This window comes from Drosophila mojavensis, unplaced genomic scaffold (genome assembly GCF_018153725.1).
Source record: "Drosophila mojavensis isolate 15081-1352.22 unplaced genomic scaffold, ASM1815372v1 contig_19, whole genome shotgun sequence".
Lineage (NCBI taxonomy): Eukaryota > Metazoa > Arthropoda > Insecta > Diptera > Drosophilidae > Drosophila > Drosophila mojavensis.
Genome location: NW_025318726.1, coordinates 2,475,125 through 2,497,486, shown reverse-complemented (window position 1 = coordinate 2,497,486; position 22,362 = coordinate 2,475,125). Strand labels below are relative to the sequence as shown.

The 22,362-nt window shown below is 30.2% G+C and overlaps 3 protein-coding genes and 1 long non-coding RNA gene across 5 annotated transcripts; all 4 read left to right on the top strand.

The window, feature by feature from the left end:
* Positions 1-580: 580 nt before the first annotated feature.
* LOC6572308 (acetylcholine receptor subunit alpha-like) lies at positions 581-17,314 on the top strand. Of its 2 annotated transcripts, none has more exons than XM_001998411.4 (12): positions 581-789; positions 1,873-2,192; positions 2,540-2,584; positions 2,972-3,081; positions 7,226-7,406; positions 13,123-13,238; positions 13,554-13,722; positions 14,010-14,146; positions 14,207-14,350; positions 14,658-14,780; positions 15,560-15,806; positions 15,880-17,314. In XM_001998411.4, exons 2-12 carry the CDS (start codon positions 1,989-1,991, stop codon positions 16,075-16,077), a joined length of 1,674 nt encoding a protein of 557 aa, XP_001998447.1. In that variant the 5' UTR covers positions 581-789; positions 1,873-1,988; the 3' UTR covers positions 16,078-17,314. The 2 variants fall into 2 exon arrangements, with proteins under 2 accessions (XP_001998447.1, XP_015021806.1); XM_015166320.3 differs by lacking the exon at positions 7,226-7,406 and adding an exon at positions 4,531-4,711 and having other exon boundaries at positions 583-789.
* LOC116803729 lies at positions 7,413-12,386 on the top strand. Its single transcript, XR_004363795.1, has 2 exons — positions 7,413-11,882; positions 12,169-12,386. It is a non-coding gene; the product is annotated as an uncharacterized LOC116803729 (long non-coding RNA).
* Positions 17,315-18,526: 1,212 nt separating the features above from the next.
* On the top strand, positions 18,527-20,283 carry LOC26528116. Its single transcript, XM_015166322.3, has 3 exons — positions 18,527-19,252; positions 19,327-19,515; positions 19,634-20,283. The coding sequence occupies exons 1-3, from the start codon at positions 19,017-19,019 to the stop codon at positions 19,845-19,847; spliced, it is 639 nt and encodes a 212-aa protein (XP_015021808.3). The 5' UTR covers positions 18,527-19,016; the 3' UTR covers positions 19,848-20,283.
* A 138-nt stretch (positions 20,284-20,421) lies between these two features.
* LOC26528248 lies at positions 20,422-22,243 on the top strand. Its single transcript, XM_015166323.3, has 5 exons — positions 20,422-20,527; positions 20,586-20,767; positions 20,985-21,116; positions 21,267-21,427; positions 22,035-22,243. The coding sequence occupies exons 1-5, from the start codon at positions 20,479-20,481 to the stop codon at positions 22,123-22,125; spliced, it is 615 nt and encodes a 204-aa protein (XP_015021809.2). The 5' UTR covers positions 20,422-20,478; the 3' UTR covers positions 22,126-22,243.
* The last annotated feature ends 119 nt before the right edge of the window (positions 22,244-22,362 follow it).

Here is a 22,362-nt window from a genome sequence, read left to right as displayed (position 1 = left end):
AGAGTGGTAACAGTCAAAATTTTAATTTTTAATATTATTTAGAATCATCATTATCATGTTAATAATTTTCTTCAACTCCAATATGTATGCATAAAAAATATTATATGTAGGTAAAATATATATTTTAAAAATTATAAGGTTAGAATTGTATCCATTCGTATTGCACCTGCGCATAAAGCATATGTAATATGAATTTTAACCGAGTAAATACAACAATTTGTACTAAAAAAAAATTCTTGAATAAATGTTACATAATTAGGTTTATATCTAAAATTTTTTTTTTCTGTATATTTAATTTTATAAGTAAATTCATTAAATATATATTTTTATAAATCAGAGAAATAATCAACAAACAAAATGTGTATGGGCGCTTTGTTAAATATTAAAATAAATATTTTGTATAATATATATATATATATATATATTAAAAAATTAAATAATAAATATATTTTGCTAAAAATAAAATAGTTGATATTGTTGTCTCTCTCTGGATTGTAAACAGCTGTTTTAAGGGTGGATTTTCTTGCGCTCAATGGACCAAGAGAGAAAATCAAGATTTTTGATTAACTTCATCTGTCAGACAGTTCTCTGAGATTATTCATTCAGCTTGGTTATCTATCTACTTATTACGGGTCAATTGTGTTTACAATAATATTTAATGTTTTTTTTACACTTCTTATATAAAAATTTTGACATAAAATATTAATTGATTTTAAAGAAAGCCAAAGGATTTAAAGACACACGCATTTCTTTTATGAAAATAATCTACAAAATACATCTACAAAAAGTGTGAGTGAAATTTTACACATATGTAGATATACATATATATTGATATATAGAATATAAAACAAATATAATACAATAAAAATTATATTTAGATATTAAAAGATATAAGTGTTTAGGCGAAAATGTAATTGAATATAATTTAGGACGCAAATAAGAATGTAAAAATAATATGTACATATTGATTAAATTTCCACCTGACATACATATATGATAAATGTGATTCCAAGTGCTTTATACACGCCCTATTGAAACGTTAAAACCGAATTCGCTAATGAAAATGGATATATATGCGCTCACAAACATATATGTGCTTGTATTATTTAAAAATATGTTTAAAGCTCTGCGAATTTAGAAAAATAAATTCGGTTCCGGTTCTATTGATATATCCTGTATCCATAAAATATAAAATTAGTGAAAGTGCTTCAGTTTGACCTAGAGATACGTACAAAATATTCTGGGCATAGCCTTATCGAGAAATATGTTAGTTTTCAAAGAAACTAAGCTATGATATATACAATATAAATACACACACACACATACAAACAAAAGAACATGTGACTTCACTCACTTGCATATAAAAGCCTTTTAGGGGAAAATGAAGGAGCTACAATATATACAAGTTAAGAATCTTCGAATATATTTTAAATATTTGATGCATTCTTAATATAAGTTCTTCTAATGTAAACAAATGTATATAGATTCATTCGAGGACATGTTATCGATCATATGACATATACTTGAATTGGGCATATGTAATTCCAAATATCAAGTATTCAGAGATTCCGAGATCGACGCCTGCAAGGACAGACGCACAGACTGACAAACATAGGCACATGATTGGATGACTAGGGTCGTTACTTCTAATCAAGAATGTATGTCAGCCACACAAATTATGTATATATTAAGAAACAAATTATGCTCAAATTGCTAATTCCATTTTTTATGGGCGTTATGAGCGTATCCGTTCTGTCATACATATATTCTTCTCTTCAAAGTAGTCCTTCAATTTAATTCTTTAAATTATATATGCATATTTAAAGAAGAAAATTTTCTAATATAAATTTTTTCACGTATTTTTCTTAATAGGCTATAAAAATGTTACCAAATAAAGCAATACCAAACATTATATTTAATTAAATGTAATTATAAATATTACAAATATAAATTTGAAGTATACATTGTGGTGAATCGAAATAATAGCAATGAAGTTAACATCTCAAGAAAGCATCAAAGCTTGGATACTATCAGCTTTGATGGTACACGGCGCTGTTGCAGGCAATCCGGATGCTAAACGCCTTTACGATGATCTCTTAAGTAACTACAACAAACTAGTACGCCCAGTGGTTAATACTACAGATGTCCTCAAAGTTTGTATAAAACTTAAGCTTTCGCAGCTGATAGATGTTGTAAGTATTCTATTTATACATCCCACACTTTATCAATATGAATTTTGGAATTTTACTATTCACACATAAAATATAGAATACTATTATTAATATTGAACGTGGGAAACAGATCGGTAATAAGCTGATCCCATCAAAGTGTCGTACCCCACGGGAATATGATCGGTGTTTGAGCGAATTCCCTATGTACCTTATAGATGTCATTATTCATTCTATAAATTTGTTCACAATGTGACAAATTTCTAACCAAATCAGTTCTCAAATTCGACGAACCTATTATTATTATTATCTATGTATTAACCATATTTTTTCCTGAATCTTTTTACTAATCAAATTTTCCCCTATTTTAGAATCTTAAAAACCAGATCATGACTACGAATCTTTGGGTGGAACAGGTGAGAATATAAAACTATTTTTAACATATTTATACATCGTTAAGAACAGATACATGTATATGTGGGAGAGTAAGCTGAGTTAAGAGATTTTATAAAAGAGACCGGTGGCATGGTTCCATCTCATTCGTCTTATAATAGTCATATCGCTTAGATCGCTTAGAGTGCCATAGAATAAGGGACCTTCACAAATGTGAAATTAAATGAGAGGCATTCTCTGTCATGTTTTGTACATTGACTGACCTATTATTAAAAATTAAAAACATCTTCATTGAAAGTAAAACATTTAATATATATACTTAATATGTGTATTTAGCATGTTCATATTGTATTTATATACAATGTGGGTTATTGTTACATATAGCTAAACATAAATTATATTTATTTCAGTCATGGTACGACTACAAATTAAGGTGGGAGCCCAAAGAATATGGGGGAGTTCATATGCTACACGTTCCATCCGATCACATTTGGAGGCCAGATATTGTACTTTATAATAAGTAAGTAACAAGATAGCAACCTGACAACGGCTTAATATTTCAGTGGCTGTAATATATATATACATATACATATTCATTATATATAAATAATATATATATATTTTTTATGTCTAGGAATAGTACAAGAACACATAAATTAGCATTAGTATGTCCATACGCTGTAAACAAGTTTCAATTACTACCAGCATAAGTCAGAGCATCACGCAGTAAAAATTTTTTTTTAAATGTGTTAAAAGAGACATAAGTCAATAATTATTTGGTGTATCGATGCTCAACTACTCTTGCAGACGTAAGATAATCTTTTTATGATACTCATCCGAAGTTTTATCTCAGCATTGCTGAAGCTGTTAGATACTGAAAATATTACACACCGCGTCTCATCGTATCTGAACTTCTGTGTTCTTCGATTCGAATTCATTTTGATTCGTCCAAAAATAATATCCCTTTATAATTTTTCTTTATTTCCGATATTTTTTTTGCAATAATCTATGCCGCCGAGCATAAAATAACAATTATTAAAATGCAAATCATTCATAAATATAATAGAAATAATAAAATTATGAATTAATAGATGTCACAATCCTTCAATTATTTGACAATTTTTGACATAAGAGAAGAACAGATCCTTTAGTTTAGTTTTACACTTCATATGAGCTGATAAATATAGTTATTATATTAATAATAAGTTTTAATTGTACCAATACCGCGATTAGTTTTTATTCCCTGAGTTTCCTACATTTTCAGGTAGAGATTTCATAAACAGAAATGATCTTCACATATTAAAAAATTCATAAAATTGTTTCCTAAGTCGTCTGTGATATGTTTTTATAATATAGACGGTATTATATTTCCTAATTTATAGATTGTTAAGCTATTGATCAGTGTGATGATTTTGTTAGCATGTATTCAATATATAGGGCGTGGGTGAAACCAAAAAGGAAATATATTTGTGAACAGGATCAACAGCCGAGTCGAATTGGCTTTGTCCATCGATCACCTTTTTTTTTTTTTTTAAGTTAAAGGAGTCAATATTAGCTTGAATTGGAGGTAATACTATTTATTTCTATTTTTTGGGGTAGTTCTTTAAACGCGCAAATCTGGAAAATCGTTCTTACTAACGCAATAAATCATAAGATAGGCAGGAAAGAGTTTGAACAATGAGCTATGATTTAATGGTGGCTTTGGGTTTTAAAAGAAACTCATAATATTTAAACATACTTTAAACTTTTTAAGCATATCAAATACCAAATAAAATGACTAATAATTAAGTATAATATGGAATACAGACTAACAATCACATAAAAATTGAAGCCCGCTCGTGAATATTGAAGTTAATCGTCCAGCTCAATTATCAAACAATTTCACATGAATAAATATTTAAAAAACTGTATTTTATTATTATTTACGAATTAATATTGAACAAACAAAACAAATAATGATATTGTGTAGTGCCGATGGTAACTTCGAAGTGACTCTTGCAACAAAAGCTACAATTTACTCTGAAGGATTAGTTGAATGGAAACCACCAGCAATATACAAGTCATCCTGTGAGATAGACGTAGAGTATTTCCCATTCGATGAACAGACTTGTGTTCTAAAGTTTGGCAGTTGGACTTATGATGGGTTCAAGGTAGGTTTGTCTAAACGCACGCACGATTCATAAAACAGCCCTTCCTTTTAATTTTCCAATCACGAAAATTCACGTTTACCAAATAATTATGATTTGAGTTTCACATATAAGTCGTTGCCAACCAAACTAGCATTTATCGCATCTGAATAAATAAGCACAAGAAACCCTTAAATAACACGGTATACCTCTCTCTCTCTATCTTTTAATTTGAGCTGTTTTCCGACTACGCAAAAGTTCTTTGGCATTGATTGAATGAAGCCATTTCATATTTTTATCGTATACTCAATATTATGAGTTCTTATTTTTAGATCATATTTATATTATTGTAATCCCAATAGTAACTTAAAACTTGAATTGTAGACAAACTGGATTTGATAATTCACATATTTTCATTTTATTTATTTCTTAAGATTAATTACCTGTGTTATTCAAGGGTGTATACTAATTAACATCTACACTTATATACAATACCTAAACCGATTAGCAACTAAACATAAATAATCATATTTTGTGCGTACAAAACTCAGTAATGTACAAATTTCTAATAAATGTTAAGACTGTATTTTTCATTTCAATTTTCTCATTTTGTCTCCAAAGAATTCTCTTTTAATTGACGCTTTTTTAATTAAATGTATGAAATCAGTGAAACAGTCTTCAGGCCGCCGAAGATCGGATACTCTTGCAGCATTATTATTGGGTTGAAATTGATATATATGATATATCAATCTGATTCAGAGTCTTTAAGCTACCAGAGTGTAATATTTATTGTCTGTCTGTGCAAGCGACCTCACTCATTTATGTTCAGTTTCCCTTTCTTTATTAATTAATCATCATCGAAGAGTTGTAGGTTAGAGAAAGAAGATAGCAATCAGATAATAAATTCATAAGGAAGAGTCAAAGAATTAAATCAGTTTTTGCTCATCTTAGTAACCACTAAATACATTCCATGCTAACCACATTGTAGCTTAGCAAAAAATTTACTGCAAGAGTAAAGCCACATTCACATCAATCATTTGATTTTTTAACAAATATATTTTATAGTTGCAATGAATTATTTTGTATATAATTTTAATGTCTGTATTTTATTACGCATTTATATTCATATAATTAAAATTGTGATTTTTTACCGTAGACTTGATATATTTTTGATTTTTATGCATATTTGAAGTTTGTATCAGTTCTGTTACGTTTCAATAATATTAAAACCATAAATAAATGAACAAACCCTAATTCTCTAACTCTCTAAACATTACGATCTTCTAAGGTGCAAATAAGTGCAACACTTACATAATTTGTCCTTGATTTGTATTACACTTTTTTTTGGATTTCTGCAATCATTTACAGATCCGGGAAAGCTCATATTGAGATTGTTATTGTCTAAGAGTGATATATGCAAACTGTTATTTATGTACATAAGTAATTATTGAAAATCAAATTGTGTTTACTATCTCTTACATCCTACTGCTCTGAATGGTCTAACTCTTTTCTAAATATGATAATCTAAATATAAGTACGTACCTAAGTAATATTTGTACAAAATGTAATTTAACTGAATTCGAGGGGTTTAAATAGTGTATATTCTAATTTTTCATAGTTATATCATATGTATTAAAGTTTGGATTTATTGATCTAAAAGCAACTGTTTTAATTAGTAATAGCAATTACAAAGAATAATTTATACTGTACAAGTAAACTTATCTATTCTTGTACTGGACTCTAAAGAGAATTGAATCTATAAGATGCACAGAAATCTGTAATAAGTCTTTGTATATTAAACATTTTATCTATCCCAATACTTTGTTCACAAGGTTTTTATTTTGCTGCATTTGAGTATAAAATTATTTTTAAGATTTTTTATGGGTGGTCATAGCTGTGACAATAGTATTCTTTTTTCGGCACAATGAGTAAAAGTTGTCTGTATTACAAGTGGACTGTATCGAAAATAATAGCACAGGTCATCAATATTTAGTAATCTAGATTCTGACTACAATTCAAGAGATTTTAACCATCTGTACTATAATAGATTCTATTCTATAGGGTTTTTAAATACTTAATATCAATAAACAATACAAAATCCATAAAAATAACGGGAAGTAGTATCAATTTTTTGCTTGTATAATACTGACGCTTACTCACACCTAGAATTAATTATATTTTCAAATATTATATTATTAGAATCAACATTTTAGTGTACTCAAATCTGAGTTAGAGTAACTTGAGATATACTAGTTTTGGTTTCCTAATTTAGTTGGCCTGTGTAGTGCTAGTCCATTTTCGTAGAGTCCCCTTACTAATCAGCGATGGCATTGTATTTTCCCAGTGAACAGAGTATTGCGCAGTCGGTATCCGACTGTCTCGTGGTTACCTGCTAAGTATACTACTATATGTGCTATATGTACTCTAATTACACAACAATCGTACAGACATACTATCTACCCTCCTATTAACAGCCAGTCTAACTTGCAAAACAATTCATTGGTAACAGGAGCTGTGTTAAAAATATATATCTTTCAGTGCTGATGGTCATTATGAAGTGACACTTATGACAAAAGCAATAGTCTATAGTAATGGATTGGTGATTTGGCAACCACCTGCCGTCTATAAATCGTCTTGTTCAATCGATGTTGAATATTTTCCATATGACGTGCAGACGTGCATCTTAAAATTAGGAAGTTGGACCTATGATGGTTTTAAGGTGCTAATCAAATCTTATTAAATCAGAATCATTTGATACATTTTCTGTTATGTTACATCACTTATATTGTACGTCAATATGTAATCACAACTAAGCTTAAAGGCATATACTTAAATATGTAATAGTTATTGAATTGGAATGACATAAAGTACGTATGATTTTCCGTTCTTATATAAATTGGACAATGCATTTCAAATATCAAACGCATATAACTTTGAAGTTTTACATTTCCGACGTAGCATATTGATGTTTTAGTATACGCGCCAAAAGTAAGCATCAATTAATAATTGTGCGGAAAGTATTTTAATAATTAGTTCCAATTGAATATTCAATGATATTGAGCATGCTCTGTGTGTTCTAGTTCTCGTGCCTACATCTATACAAATATATACATATAACAATCCTATTAACTGAAGCATGTGCCTGGAGATGCTAAGTGTATTGAGAAATGTCTACTATTCTGCTATCGTAATACTGTTTCTATTTATACGAAATTTGAATATAATCTATTTTTTTTTTCTATTCTCGGAGACTTGTTGACTGAATCCTAACTACCAACGCTAGTTGTTTGTTTTTTTGTTTTGCATTACTTAATCTTCAATTGAAAACAAGAGTTGGATTTCCTTAAAAATGAGAGAGCAGACAACCACTGATATTTAGTTTTTCCGGGTATGATTCCTAAATGGTTACGACCCTTGATTACTTGAATGATATATATCCTTTATATTTGTACATGAAGCCTGCGAGTGGGATCTCATTTTGGAATAGCTTGTTCATAAGCACATTTTATTCTGCATGATGTTTTAAAATAAATAAATGTAAACTACAAATATGCCTGTTATTCCTAATGAACTAAGGAACTCCCATATCGTTGTGCTTGCAAAGGCATGTTGCATGGTTTTTACTTTTACGTGTTTTGTATACTATCTTTATTTCTATAATAAATGTATAAATAAATACGATATATGGGCTGGACTATTACGTTGAATACACCTATTAGGATGTAGCCTATGTATTCAATGGATAGCCATCTATATAGATATTAATACAAACGTTCCAGATTAATTTCTATATGCATTGAATAATCGAAAGTATGTATTGTAATAAAAACTGTTTCCAGTTGTCAGTACTTGTAAACGCACTTCGATAATGGATAGAGGTGGCTCAGAACTGGGAATGAGACATAGGTCTTCAATTAGAAGCATTCACTAAAGGCAAAATCTCCAAGCTCTAGCTTTTTGACTAGTGATTAGACTATAAAGGTTTATTCCAATTGCAATATATACAAAAGGTTTCCTTACCGCATGTAACTCGATCATTTTTATTCGGAAAACTATTTCAGAAACATTCAGAACCTTTGGACTGATATTTATTTACATTGACAAACGATATTGTCAGTTGATAGTTTCGGGGCAGATAATCTTTTGATTTTAATTTGAAATAAACGTGAATTATATAGAATATGTATGCTAGGATATGCCATATTGCTATTGTTATTTGAAATCTAATACGTTTGCTTGAGTCTGTGCATGCTAGAACTAGTATTGACTGTATGAATTAGTTATTGCCTGACATACTTAATTTGAATTTATTTAACTACGTTGGGGAACTTATAAATTACTCAGTGTAATGAAAAAATAATAGAAATCGATTGTGCATGCTGCTATGTGTCGACTAGTAAAAATATGAATGTATTATCGTTAAATGGAATGCCTTAATTAAAACAATCATTTACTATATACATAGTTAACTGCGAGGAACTTATAATTTTACATGTAAAATGAACATAAAGAATTGTTAATTGTATCTTAAGTGATAAAAATACGTGGAACATTGCAAGGAGTAACTTTTTTTATGTGCCATGCTGAAACGCTTGTGACTTGAATGAATTGCATTTAAATAAGTCTCCGATTATTTGAATTTAATTTATGTTACTGCACCAAATTGTTTGCATTACATCTCTTTAAATAATAATATTTCATTGAATATTCAAGAGAAACATTGAGTATTCAAGCAAATGCCGTATTGCTTTATTTAGCATTTATTATTATTCTTTCTCATCTGTAACTTTAAGCTTTTTGGTTTTTCGATTACATTTATTTAAAAAACTGTTTTTAAAAGTTTGATTTAGTTTAGTTAAATAACGAATCTAACTGTTAGTTGAGGATCTATTTATATATTTATAAATATATCCGTTACCTTTGCAATAATAAATAATGATCGAGGTATAAGCTTTAAACCATGAATAGGTCATCTAAAGAAGAATGTTAAAATACAACAATTTCTACCATTAGCTAAAAGTGTATAGGCGTCTTCATATTTGTACAATTATTTACAATTATCGAAAATGTCTGAGTTTTGCGAAAACTTGTTTTTATTAGAGGTCGTAAATAAAGCTAATATTCAGGATTTTTTTCTTCCATTAAAAATGGTGTCAAGCGCAACGATTCGAATGATACTCGCTCAATAAACTTAGCTCAATAAATTTAAGAAAATATCTATAAAATATAAATAAATATTTATATTTGCCACCCAATAACTTTTGGAATCATCTAAACCTATATCAAAAGAATAGAGCTGCTGAGCTCTACAATGTTATTTAGCTTCAAATGACATCGCATGGTCGCATGCAGTCAACAGCTCAGCTTTAGTTATCGATATGTTGATCTCCTGCAGTGCAGTTAACTCAGCTCAGCTTTCATTATAGATTTCTAAATCAGTGAAGTTCATTCATGCGTATGCTTAATTTCATTATTTCGCTTCACTCACTGCAGCTACGCCTGGCCACCGCCTCATTAAGATTACTTTTGCGAAAGCCTATAAGTAATAGTCTTTAAAAGTAATCTTTTAATTTCATTAATGCTAAAAAATAAAAATTTGAATCAATAACATGATTGTAATAATAATATGACGATCATTTATTGAAGAAAGTTAATTCAGTATTCTGCAAATATAAAATATTATGATGGCTACAGAATAGTCTTTGTCAACCATATTATATTTAGTTTCTATTCTATTATTTTTAGTTTTTTCGTTTGATAAAATTACTGATGGAATAATTTCGCAAATGGCATTTTATAATTTATAATACTAAGTGCTAAATTAAAATAAAACTGATAAGTTATGCGGCAGAATACACTTAAATATATTTTTACTTTCCAACTATTATTGTACTTAATATAATGAACAACTCAAATTTATTTGAATTATTTCTTTTAGCTTGTTGAAATTAAAATTGGTATTTTCGTGATCTCAAGTTGATGAGGCTGCCATCATATGGAAAATGTTTAAAATCTTTACAATTGGCGAAATTTTGCAAGTAATCTTCTTGTACTTAAATCAGATTATTGTTAATGGAAAATAGACATCTGACGAGTAATTGTATTTTCTGGACGTAAAGGCATAAAGTAAAGAAAATATGGAAGTAATAAGTAGAGGATTAGAGAGAAATATCAAAACCTTTTTTTATTAAAAATTTGTTTGCTTCGATAAATTAGAATATATAATCGGGTATCTTCCATTTTGCTTGCCACTAGCTGATGAGCTCAGCTCTTCACACAGTCTTGGACTCTGAGAGCGTGCTTGAAGCCAACATACGTTATAAAAGTGAAAAGCTATAGGGTTCTTAGTCATAAATGAGGGGAAAAGAAAATTTAGACATTTATACTTTTACTACAATTTCATATTGAACTAAATATTTCTAATGTGCAAATATTATTTTTATTTTTTAAATTAGGAGATATTGTGAACTAACCGACTGTGGTTCAAAGTGTAAAACATTCATAATAAACATTATTTTGAATCCATTACTAATAGCTCTGTGTCGTTGTGGTTGACTATCTTATTTTTCATTATCCTGATCAGGAAGTAATATATATGTATTGTATTCATTATGAGCAGCAGCTTTTCTCCTCTCATGGCATCATCTGTATGCAAGTAAATAACAGGATATATCTATTAGGTATGAGAAAGATTATAATCATAGGTTGGACATGCAACAATTGTCGATAAGACTAATATATTTTATATCCGCTGTCCAACGTATACCTGATTTGCTTCGATTGCATTCTCTCTAATCTTGTTAAACTGTTAAACTGAACAAAATTCATAAAGTCTTAGCTGAGCTGATTTGAAGTGGATTTCCATAAGGACGAAATAATGTTTGGCTTACAAATCTCTCAAATAGAAGATATTTGATTGCAGGTTTATTGCGTGGATTAATTATTCATATTTATTTAAATCACTTTTTGATATACAATATAATTTCTAACTATTGCTTTCTGTCTATTTATTTTCAATGACTATGTATCACCTTTATTTTAAAATTACGTGTATTTTCTTTAAGAAATACATACTTTACTCTAATATAAGTGCTCCATGTGGACACACGATGTTAAACCCTTGCTATGCAAGCTCGTGTTTCGAAAACTTCGACCGCGCTCACCTCATGAGCGTATTGCTAAACACAGACTCCAGGTAATCTATTATATTTGTATTTTCTACAATATTTTTGCTCTGTTCACTTCATGTAAAATCTATATTTCATATGTTTTATGTCTATTTTGATCTCCGACCTTGAAGCAAGCAATGAAAGCACTATAATTTGATTAATGATGTGATTACTGACTGTGAACGGGGTATTATATGGTCGGTTGCATCCGACTGTTTTATTGTTACCAATTTCTTACGGATTTTCACATCTTAAGCCGATTTCAGAGGAGGTGGAATAGTCGCTTTAACATTTAAATAACATTTTTTTCAGGTGCACTTAGGATTTGCGATGAGTTTCCATGCATTGCAGACATTGAAATGTCTATGACATGTCTGAAGAATCTTTTTAAGTAAAACTAGTACTTACTTAAGACAATAATTTAATTTGTTAAACAACAAAATATAATTAAAATTAAGATATACCTAGAAATTTTAAGATAATTCAAAGATGTAAACATGAATAAAGAAGTTGCAAAGAGCGGAACTACACATTGCAGGACTTTAAAATCTTATACCATATCATATGAATATATATCATATGAGTGCATGTCCTTCAAAACCGCATGCTGAGACTGTTTCCATTTTTGAGTTTTTTGAATCACTTGTAAAAAATCTTAAGTGTGACAGATATAACGAATATTACGATTCAAGAGAGTTTTGTAAGTCATTATACGAAAAATATTTATTATTTATACAGTGTAAAATAAATGCCATAAATAGGATAACAACGTGCATGTGTGTGTATATTGAGATGTGTAATATTGATTCAAGTTGCATCCCCGACTTCCTTGTGTTCGTCTTAATGAATTAGAAAGATACTGAAGACTTTTCTGTTAAGTAAAGCCGTTAAGTTTGATTTAGTCATTTTAGTTAAAATTAATCGCATGATATTCGTTTAGTAGCCAATTTGAATTATAGTCATAATACAAGAATATTCCTTATTGGTCGTCAGTTTCTGTTCAATATCCCTATAACTCATATACATACATTTATACATCCGAAAAGGGTGGTACACAAGCCCTCGATATCGTTGAAATCTACTAAAAAGTGTTCATATTATACTTATGCATATAGTAGTAACACAATTCCAATTCCATGGGTGCTATCCGCTATCGATGGGTTGTGCACCGCTATTCTGCATTTCAAATATGTCACATTTAACTGTATTTCTGTTTTACATTTTCGTATTCGGCCATTGAAACAACTATTTCACTTTGTTCTTTAGGTGGACCTGAGACACATGGACGAGCAGCAGGGCAGCAACATTGTTGACGTAGGCGTAGATCTATCGGAGTTCTACATGTCTGTCGAATGGGACATTTTAGAAGTTCCGGCAGTTCGGTAAGCTTTCATACGCACCCTTATACAATATTTACATTATTCAAGCACTCGGAGATGCTGGATGGATGACTGACAATCTGAATTTTAATTTCTCTTGATTTGCATATTCCATAAGCACTTTTATGATAATATATGGTTTCGAATGTAAAGCTATATTTGCTTTTTATCTGTTAACAAATAACATAAAACGAAACCATTCAGGAAAATAATATATTTATAAATATATTTGATGACTTAAATCGACGCTGACAATTTTAAAAATTTCTAAATTTAACATATTCTAACATAACATATTATCTTTGTTTTGTTTATTAGGAATGAAAAGTTTTATACGTGTTGCGATGAGCCGTACTTGGATATAACGTTCAACATTACCATGCGAAGAAAGACTCTTTTTTACACAGTTAACATTATAATACCATGTATGGGTATTTCATTTCTAACCGTACTGACTTTCTACTTGCCTTCTGATAGTGGAGAAAAGGTATGTAGTTTTACTATCAAATCCAAAATATATTTGAATAAAACTATATAATATTTATTTGAATATTATATATGGATGATACAAAAATATTTTTACCTAATTTATTTAATAATTGCTTCATTAAAATATGTCGAGGCTGTGGAATTATCTAAAATAAATTTGATCTATATTTTCAACATTAATATAATCTTATTATTTTTAAACTATTAACATTAACATTATTTTACCATTAGGATTAGCATTACTAAATGTTATTAATATTATGTATTCATATTTGAAAATTTCAGGTTACTCTGTCCATTTCGATTCTCATTAGTCTCCACGTGTTCTTTCTTCTGGTCGTGGAAATCATTCCGCCAACATCGTTGGTTGTACCACTGTTGGGCAAATATCTGATATTTGCGATGATATTGGTTTCTATAAGGTAAACTGTGGCTTTCATAATAAATGATATATAATACTAAAGTTCGTATATTTGCTATAGTATTTGTGTGACAGTTGTCGTGCTGAACGTTCATTTTCGGTCTCCGCAAACCCACAGGATGGCTCCGTGGGTCAAACGTCTGTTCATTAACTTTTTGCCTAAATTTCTCTTCATAAAGAGACCAACATATAACTTTGAAACAAGGTAAATATTTATTTAGTACTTTTACTTTATTATGCAATTTCGCACAGCTGACTGCATAATATTCGCTCACGGCCCAAAAAAAAGAGGTTTTTAATCCTAGTAGTTAATATTCACTTATTATATTACTTACGTACTTATTAATTAATTTACTTAATTTATTATTTTTTCATTTATTATAAATAATGGTCAAAGATATTTATAATGAGCCGCTTTTTTTTATTGCAAATAATCTTTAAAAATAATAGCAACTCAGATTATCTTAAGCAACTAAATTTCATGCATATTAATATTTGGTTAAAAATTGCAGCAAATTGCTTTTGAAGGACGCTCACGCATGCTTTTATCCGTATTACTCTTCAACTAATATTGATCGCCTTGTAAATTCGGGTTATAGCCACACAGCCTCCAAGGAAGAATTAACAACTCAGAGGTAATTTAAAGTCTATTTGACTCAAAATTCATTAAGTTCTTGTCTTGTTGGTTTAGTCTTTCAAGAGCATTATTTTTTCCTAAATCATAAAGTTCCAAAATCGAATTTTGTACTTTACTTACACATTACAAGTAAAATCACTCTAGTCGGGTTGCCCGACTAGGAGATCCCCTAATAAACATTTGTCCATATCACGCTTATATATTTTTGAGCAGCGTAAAGAGGAAATCCGATTTGTTTGGCTATAGATCTGTCTGACTGTATATCTGTCTCTCTGTCCTCACAGTCTGCTTCTCCGTCAATTTGCCTAACAAAAGCAAGAGACGAAGAAGAGCTACAGAATATCATTTAAGTCGTCTTTAAGTATGTTCATTTGGTATTTGTGGTTGAGTAAATCGAAGCGAGAGTGCAGCGGAAAGTGTTCCCATTGCTCAGTTAAAGCTCAACTGCAATGATTCTACCTGTCACCGGGTTCAACATTTGAGTGGGACTTAGTTGCTGAGTGAAAGTTGCCCTATATAAAGGGAGACAGCTGCAGTATTTCTTCAGTCGCCTAGACCTGGTGGGGGTGAGTGGTGCAGGATAGCGAAAAGTGAAGTGAAGTCTGTGATTGTTTAGCTAAGCATTCATGACTTGGAGTCAATATGTTGAGGAAATACGTAGAGGAAAATGCATTGAGGAAAATAGAAGAAATTCTAAATACTTGGAGGAAATGAATTAAGGAAATACTTAGAGTAAGTACTAACCTATTTATTTTGTATGTATTTGAAAATTTCTAGTTTAACCAGCACTGGACCTTTTGGAGGCAGTTGCCAAGTCCATGGACCCTTGCCTCAACTAACGCACTCGAGCTCAGATGATTTAACTGCCGTCCCTGATTTAGATACTGGAAATTCTGGAATTAAAAGTCCAATATTGAACAATCCAGCTTTTTCTCACTCAAAATGCCCACCTCGAGTGCATCGCAGTTGTTTCTGTGTGCGTTTCATAGCAGAGCATACCAAAATGCAAGAGGACTCCACTAAAGTAAGTTGTCAAATAAATATTTAAAATAAAAATAGAATTTAATAATATTATTTTGTTTATATGCGATTGGAAGGTTAAAGAAGACTGGAAGTATGTCGCAATGGTATTGGATAGGCTCTTTCTTTGGATATTCACACTGGCTGTCTTGGCGGGCACAGCGGGCATCATCTTGCAAGCGCCAACCTTGTACGATGACCGGATTCCCATAATCGAGCAGAAGGACTTGGAGTTTTCCGGGACTTCAGCCGGACGTTGTAGACCTGCGCAATAGCGATTTTATGCCAATACTGTCTAAAACCCTTACAGACCATTTTCAATTTATTTTTTATTTGTTTCTGTTTTCCTGTTTGTCTAAACCTGAATCAAAAAATCAACTAAATTCGTCGCTATAAACCTAATTCTGTTATCTATGCAACGCTTTATCAACGAAAAACAACGTTAACATTAACATTAACATTATATTTAAGTTCTGATCGAAAATATTAGTCTGAAACATAAGGAAAATTTAGCACGGCTATATTAGTAGAAAACGGTACTGTTAAAGCTATTCAATACTCAAAACGTATTACAAATTATAAAAAGTCTAGAATACATATTTATTTCTCCTATTATTTAATTATATTTTAATAAAGTCATTTTTTTAGTTTATTTGTTCTCACCCATTCGGGGTCTGGGCAAATGCAGAGCGAGGCATATCTGCTTAAAAATAATCCATTTGTGCGATCACTCTGAATAATCCGGGATCGATATCGAAACGAACCATGAATAGATCGATCATTGGGGAAATAAGAAAATTTTTGCTTGAGCAACAGTTTTGTTTAGTATTTATTTAAATTAAACATGGAGCTTTTAAACTACATATTATAGGTTCTATTCTAATGTTCTATATGTTATATGATTATGTATAATTTGAATTATTAATTAAATTTATCAAAAATATATTTCATTTCATTTGATAACTCCAATGGGCGTGGATATGCCTTCTCATGCTCATTCGTATCATATAAAAAATGCCAATTAGCAATTAGACGATATACAGGTCAATTGATAAATTATGTTACTTATGATTTACTTAAAGCTATAAATGTGTATATACATATACACATACCATACATATATCATTCACGAGTTCTTGCAAGCACTTAAGACGTGTTTAAAAACCCCGTAGGCACAAATTATTATTTATACTTAGAATACATATGCATATGTATTTACTATATGCATATGCATGTGCACCTACATATTCCCAACACGATACAAGCTAAATTGATTTCTATAGTAAAATGATATGACGATTCGTAATTGATTCTGTTTATACTTCACAGCAAACTGTAGTCAGGGCGCCATTTAAACTACACTACATTTCATTTTGTGAAGAATTCAAGCGTGTTGTATACTTTACGTTAGCATACAAAATGTGAAATAGAAAGTTAACATTACAATTAATAAGATATAACGTTAGTTTAAAGTATTTGTTACTTAATAAAGTTGAAATTTAAAATTATTAACACATTTTGCGTTTATTTTATTTAAGATCTTCAGGCTTCAAAAAGGCCACCGAAGCTAGAAATGAATTATAAATATAAGAAAATCTTAGGATGGCTTTGCTGAGAGAGACTGACGAGATGAAACAATATATAACAGCAACTAGCTATTAAGCTATTCGAATTCGACCCTGATGATAATGGTTTTTTATTATAGGCATAATAATAATGCCGAAAGGTTAAGGTTGTAGAGAAATGAATTGTCGGTGAAATTTTGTAAGCTGAACAAGAAACTGACTTGGTGCATAACATATTACTCGTAAAAATATATTAAATTGAGTTATATCTTCTAAGGATTCACTTTTCAGACTCCGTCAAGATTGTATAAAATAACACAAGGTATTTCGGCTGTTTTTTTTTAGCATGAACGAATATTATAAAGTCGAAACGGCTGTTTATAAATATTTATTGCAAGATCATTAATTTATGCTAATAATTATGCACATTTACATATCTACACTCAAAGTAAAAATATTGACACAACGAACACTTTTCGACCAGTTCTTCGAATATGTACTTATTAACTATTTAAATATTCAAAAAGGTTGGCTTAAATGTCCGACATAACAAATAATAATTATTATATTTACATACAGAATTCCTATGCCGATGATCCTCATATTCCATTGATTATGTTGGAGCTTAGTCAAAATAAATGGATATATTTGGAAATGACCAAATTTCGTTAAATTTGATATAAGTAGCTAACTTATGAGAAAAAAATATATATAAATTATAAACCAAAAATATTTTTAAAATAATCTGAATATTAGAGTGAGTAAAATTTAATTTTTAACCAACAAAAATAATAACAATATAATATTTTTTTAAGATGTATTGACAAAGTGTGAGTCAAGCTTAGGTAAAACTAAAAAATATAATTAAATAGCCAGAATGTTATTACAATAATATTAACAACTCGATGGTAGTATTTTATTTGCTAGACCGCCCAGCTAGTTTCAAGAATCTTAAATATTACAATTAAAATAATTAATTAGTCAAATATTAGCAAGAAAAGGCAAAAATATAGTGATAAAAAGAAAACAGAATAAGAATGAGAGAAATGTTCCTGGCTTGAAGATATTTGAGTATTAATGTAAGTGGAAAACATTTTTTATGAATATATACACAATACATACATATCTGTACACATACATATATGCTCATTACAAGTGCAGTTTATATAGAGCAGAAAAAGTAATTCACTGATCAACGTCAACAAAAAAGAGTTGACAGTGCTCTCTTTAAGAGTGCCCGACTAGGAGAATACCCAGCATCTAGGTTGACGGACAATGAAATGGAGATTTACTTTGACCCACAAAAAATTATTTAGTGAGTTGGCTCGACACTACAATGAAATTTCAAATAAACTGTTCTTATTTCCATAAGATAATGTTTTGAGTAAATATTACTTCTTAAAGCTTACGAGGACTTCGAGAAAGGAGAGTGTGATTTGGCCATTGAATTAGCTCAAGTTTCTCTCAACTGAATTGGGGAATGTATGAGGTGTTTAAAGGTGTTCTAGCTCCTTTCCAGTGATACCCGCCTTACACATGTATGTTAAAGCCAGGGTGTAAACAACTAGAAAATACAACTCGTAATTACGGTTAACGCTTCTTGGTGCCAGTACGTTGCTGAATTTCTACCAGTTTCTGCCAGTCTGAAAATGACTTTCAGGAAAAGTGTTGCAAGTGAACACACAATGAAAATTTGTTTGTTATATTTTGCCGTTATACACCTCTCCCGGGCAAATGCGAATGACGGGATTGATTTTAGTGTAAATGATATTATGAACACTCAAATGATGCCGTTCCACATATTTGTTTATGAGTTCAGTCCAACAATAAAAAGAAACTACTCAACTGACTTTACGCCTGCCTTAGCTACAATGAACTATCACAGGTAAAAAAGAACTACGGTCCCTTAAATTTTATTATTGAACATTAATATGAATCTAATTATAATTCTAATTCTAGAAAAATGATGCAGCAGTTCATGGCTTCCGACTACCTAACTAAGCAGATAATGCATTTGAATGCAGATCGATATAAACAAAAGATTAACAGACGAGTAGGCGAATTTCAGAATAAATCAAATTTATTCAATGAAGATAATCATTCGTTACTCTTCGACGATGGTTCTACGAGATATAATGCTTGGTTAAGGTAGGAATGTTGAATGCCCCAACTTATGACTCTTCGTTCTCTGTGTTTTATAGTCTCGGGTTCAATCTGTCATTTTGTTCACTTGAATACTTATAACTACGTAAAATTTTCCTTATAGAACAACAACACTGGACGATATTCAACATCAGTTAAATCATGCAGCAAACCATTTAAAAAACGTCGATAGTCCAGTTCGAAGACAAATGTTGGATCCTGCTGCAAAATCAACTTTGGAGGTCTATGAGGCAGACGAAGATAGCGACTCTGGCGACATTACGGGCTACGCATACGACAGTTCTTATAATGACAGCAACTATTTTAATGCAAGTTAACCTTACTCGTTTTCGAATTAGTTATTAAAGTGATATGATTAGCGACAAATTAAGTTATTCATATATTAATTTCTGAAGTGCGTCAATTTATATCAGAGTACAACTTCACTAAATATATTAGAGTATGGCTCATTTCGTATGGCAGTTAAAGCTGCATGGAATTTAATACTCCATGCCAAGAAAACGTTTCAAAGGCACCAAACGTCTCAATTAAAGAAACAGATTTAAAAAATCGTGCCATCTTCTATTGCACTTTCCTCTCAAGTATAAGTACTCTAAAATATCATTTGCATAGAGCTCCCTTAAAAATGAATCTTTTTGAGTATTGGTAATTGGGATTAAGAATTAAGAATGTGTGTCATCAACTATCGATCAATACGTTACTTCTCATTAGATATGAGGAAATATTTTCATATTATTAATTCATTTATTATAGGATACATACTCCTTCATTTGGAATCATATATATCTATATAATTATTATTAGTAGTAGTATTATTATTATTATTAAACTTATAAACTATAATAGCTAAAGAACCATAATAACTGAAGCATTCATATTTGATGGTTAAATTAACATTTCTTTCTATAGCCCAATCTTTTTAAAATATCACAAACGCCACGAATATTAATGAAAGCTCCAAAGACTGGTGCTCCAATTAAACAAATTGACAAAAGTGGTAAGACTTTCAAAACATATATTTGTACATAGTAAAATACATAGTAAAATGCTTCAAGGATATGAATCAGGTTTTGAGGACCATGGAGTACATCACGCTCCACCCGAATCAGCTATGTCACAGCCTGCAAAACAAATTAAGGAAATCAGCCTAAAAGATATCACGGACATCGCTTTAACGACCCTCGCATTTCTGTCTTTTGGGATGTTTATACTACAGGTTCTTATGTGCATCACTATGGTAAGTGGAATCTTTAAGTCATCAATTTAAATTGGAGACAGTAATTTCTTAAGAATACTGTTTAACAAAAAAAGATCTAAAATGTCTCTTAATATATATTATATACTTGTCTCTTAATATATATATATATGTATATACTTGGTTAACTTTAATATTTAGTCTCTCTTTCTCTGCATCCATGAACATTAATGAATTATTCTATGTAATTTAATTTTAGAATAAAGAGGATACAAGTAATTTAATGATGCTACCTATGGAGGCAACGGAATCAGTTGAACCAAGTGACGGGACAGAAGAGATACGAAGGAGGAAACGATCTGCTCCAGAAAGTTTGTCAATATTAGTGGGGGTATGTATCATTAGAAAAACATTATATTTTGTTATAGTCAGTAAACAGTTTAATTGACATCAGTTATACTTTTTGGATTTTTATGAATATATTATTATAATAATTACGTTAAGTATTTAATTTTAGTACATTTGCATATTGTATTTACAGGCAAATCAACTGACTCAAACTTTATTGACGACAATTGACCACTTATACCTAAGTGGAAACAAAAATGTCGACATGAAACATTACTTTCAACTTTTATGCCGATACGGTGCTAACAATACGAAATTGAGAAAAATACAAAAAATATGGACAATACTTTACAGGTTTGTTGAGTTTTTAATATTGTATACAAATATTGTGAACCAAATAACGAGCACCAGCATGTTACAGTCAGATGGTGGCATCTCAGTCTCCCGTATTATATAAACCTCTTGTTATCTACCTTCATCATCTCATATATTTTTATTGAGATAAGATTGAGAATGTTATTATGTAGGAAAGATGTACTTGGTATTCCAAAAAAATTCAGTTTTCCACATAAAGTAAAAGTTATTTTGATGTCCGTTAGATCTAACAATTTAAATTTAAATCTGAAGTTCTGAACTTATTGCCAGTCTTCATATATACATAGGTATATAACTTTAAAATATTGTTCTTCAACTGTGTGTATATACATATATAACACTACCTGAAAATGGCATAGACACAAGCCTTTTCTCATGTGGTACAATTATATGGCTGATAATAGTGGACAGAAAAATATAACTTAGGTCTTTTTAGCTAGTTACTCTGTAAGAAACTGCTTTTACCCCAATGATTATACTTGTATCGTAAATAAAAATTTAGTAAAATATTTAGGAATATTTTATATAAAAGTCTACGCAATACTAACTTTCTAATCTGATCAACATTTTTATATAACCACCACAGCTTGGGAACCAGTTGGTTGGCAGCACGAGCATCCGATGACTATTATTCAATAATCAAACGAGTAAGTCAGGTGTTTGAGGTCTGCACTTAGCTAAAGCTGGAAGAGGACGAAAAACAATAATTTCAAGTTAATTCATTTCTTTTCTTATTGTGTAATACATTTTAATATATAAAATAAAATTCACTCACTTCCAATATGGTACCGAAAATAGGTTTTAAATATATTAATCATAATTCAAACAGCAAGTATTTCTTCATAATGTAACAATACACATTTATATCTATATCTTTGAAGTAAACAGTCCGGAAAACAAAATATGTAAAGCTC

Excerpts from the sequence above, each read along its gene's own strand:
- LOC6572308 (XM_001998411.4), top strand. The coding sequence starts at position 1,989 with ATGAAGTTAACATCTCAAGAAAGCATCAAAGCTTGGATACTATCAGCT. Across the intron at positions 2,585-2,971 it reads CGAATCTTTGGGTGGAACAG|TCATGGTACGACTACAAATT; the intron begins GTGAGAATATAA and ends TATTTATTTCAG. Across the intron at positions 7,407-13,122 it reads GGACCTATGATGGTTTTAAG|GTGGACCTGAGACACATGGA; the intron begins GTGCTAATCAAA and ends TTTGTTCTTTAG.
- LOC26528116 (XM_015166322.3), top strand. The coding sequence starts at position 19,017 with ATGACTTTCAGGAAAAGTGTTGCAAGTGAACACACAATGAAAATTTGT. Across the intron at positions 19,253-19,326 it reads GCTACAATGAACTATCACAG|AAAAATGATGCAGCAGTTCA; the intron begins GTAAAAAAGAAC and ends TTCTAATTCTAG. Across the intron at positions 19,516-19,633 it reads AGATATAATGCTTGGTTAAG|AACAACAACACTGGACGATA; the intron begins GTAGGAATGTTG and ends TTTTCCTTATAG.
- LOC26528248 (XM_015166323.3), top strand. The coding sequence starts at position 20,479 with ATGAAAGCTCCAAAGACTGGTGCTCCAATTAAACAAATTGACAAAAGT. Across the intron at positions 20,528-20,585 it reads TAAACAAATTGACAAAAGTG|GATATGAATCAGGTTTTGAG; the intron begins GTAAGACTTTCA and ends AAATGCTTCAAG. Across the intron at positions 20,768-20,984 it reads TTCTTATGTGCATCACTATG|AATAAAGAGGATACAAGTAA; the intron begins GTAAGTGGAATC and ends ATTTAATTTTAG.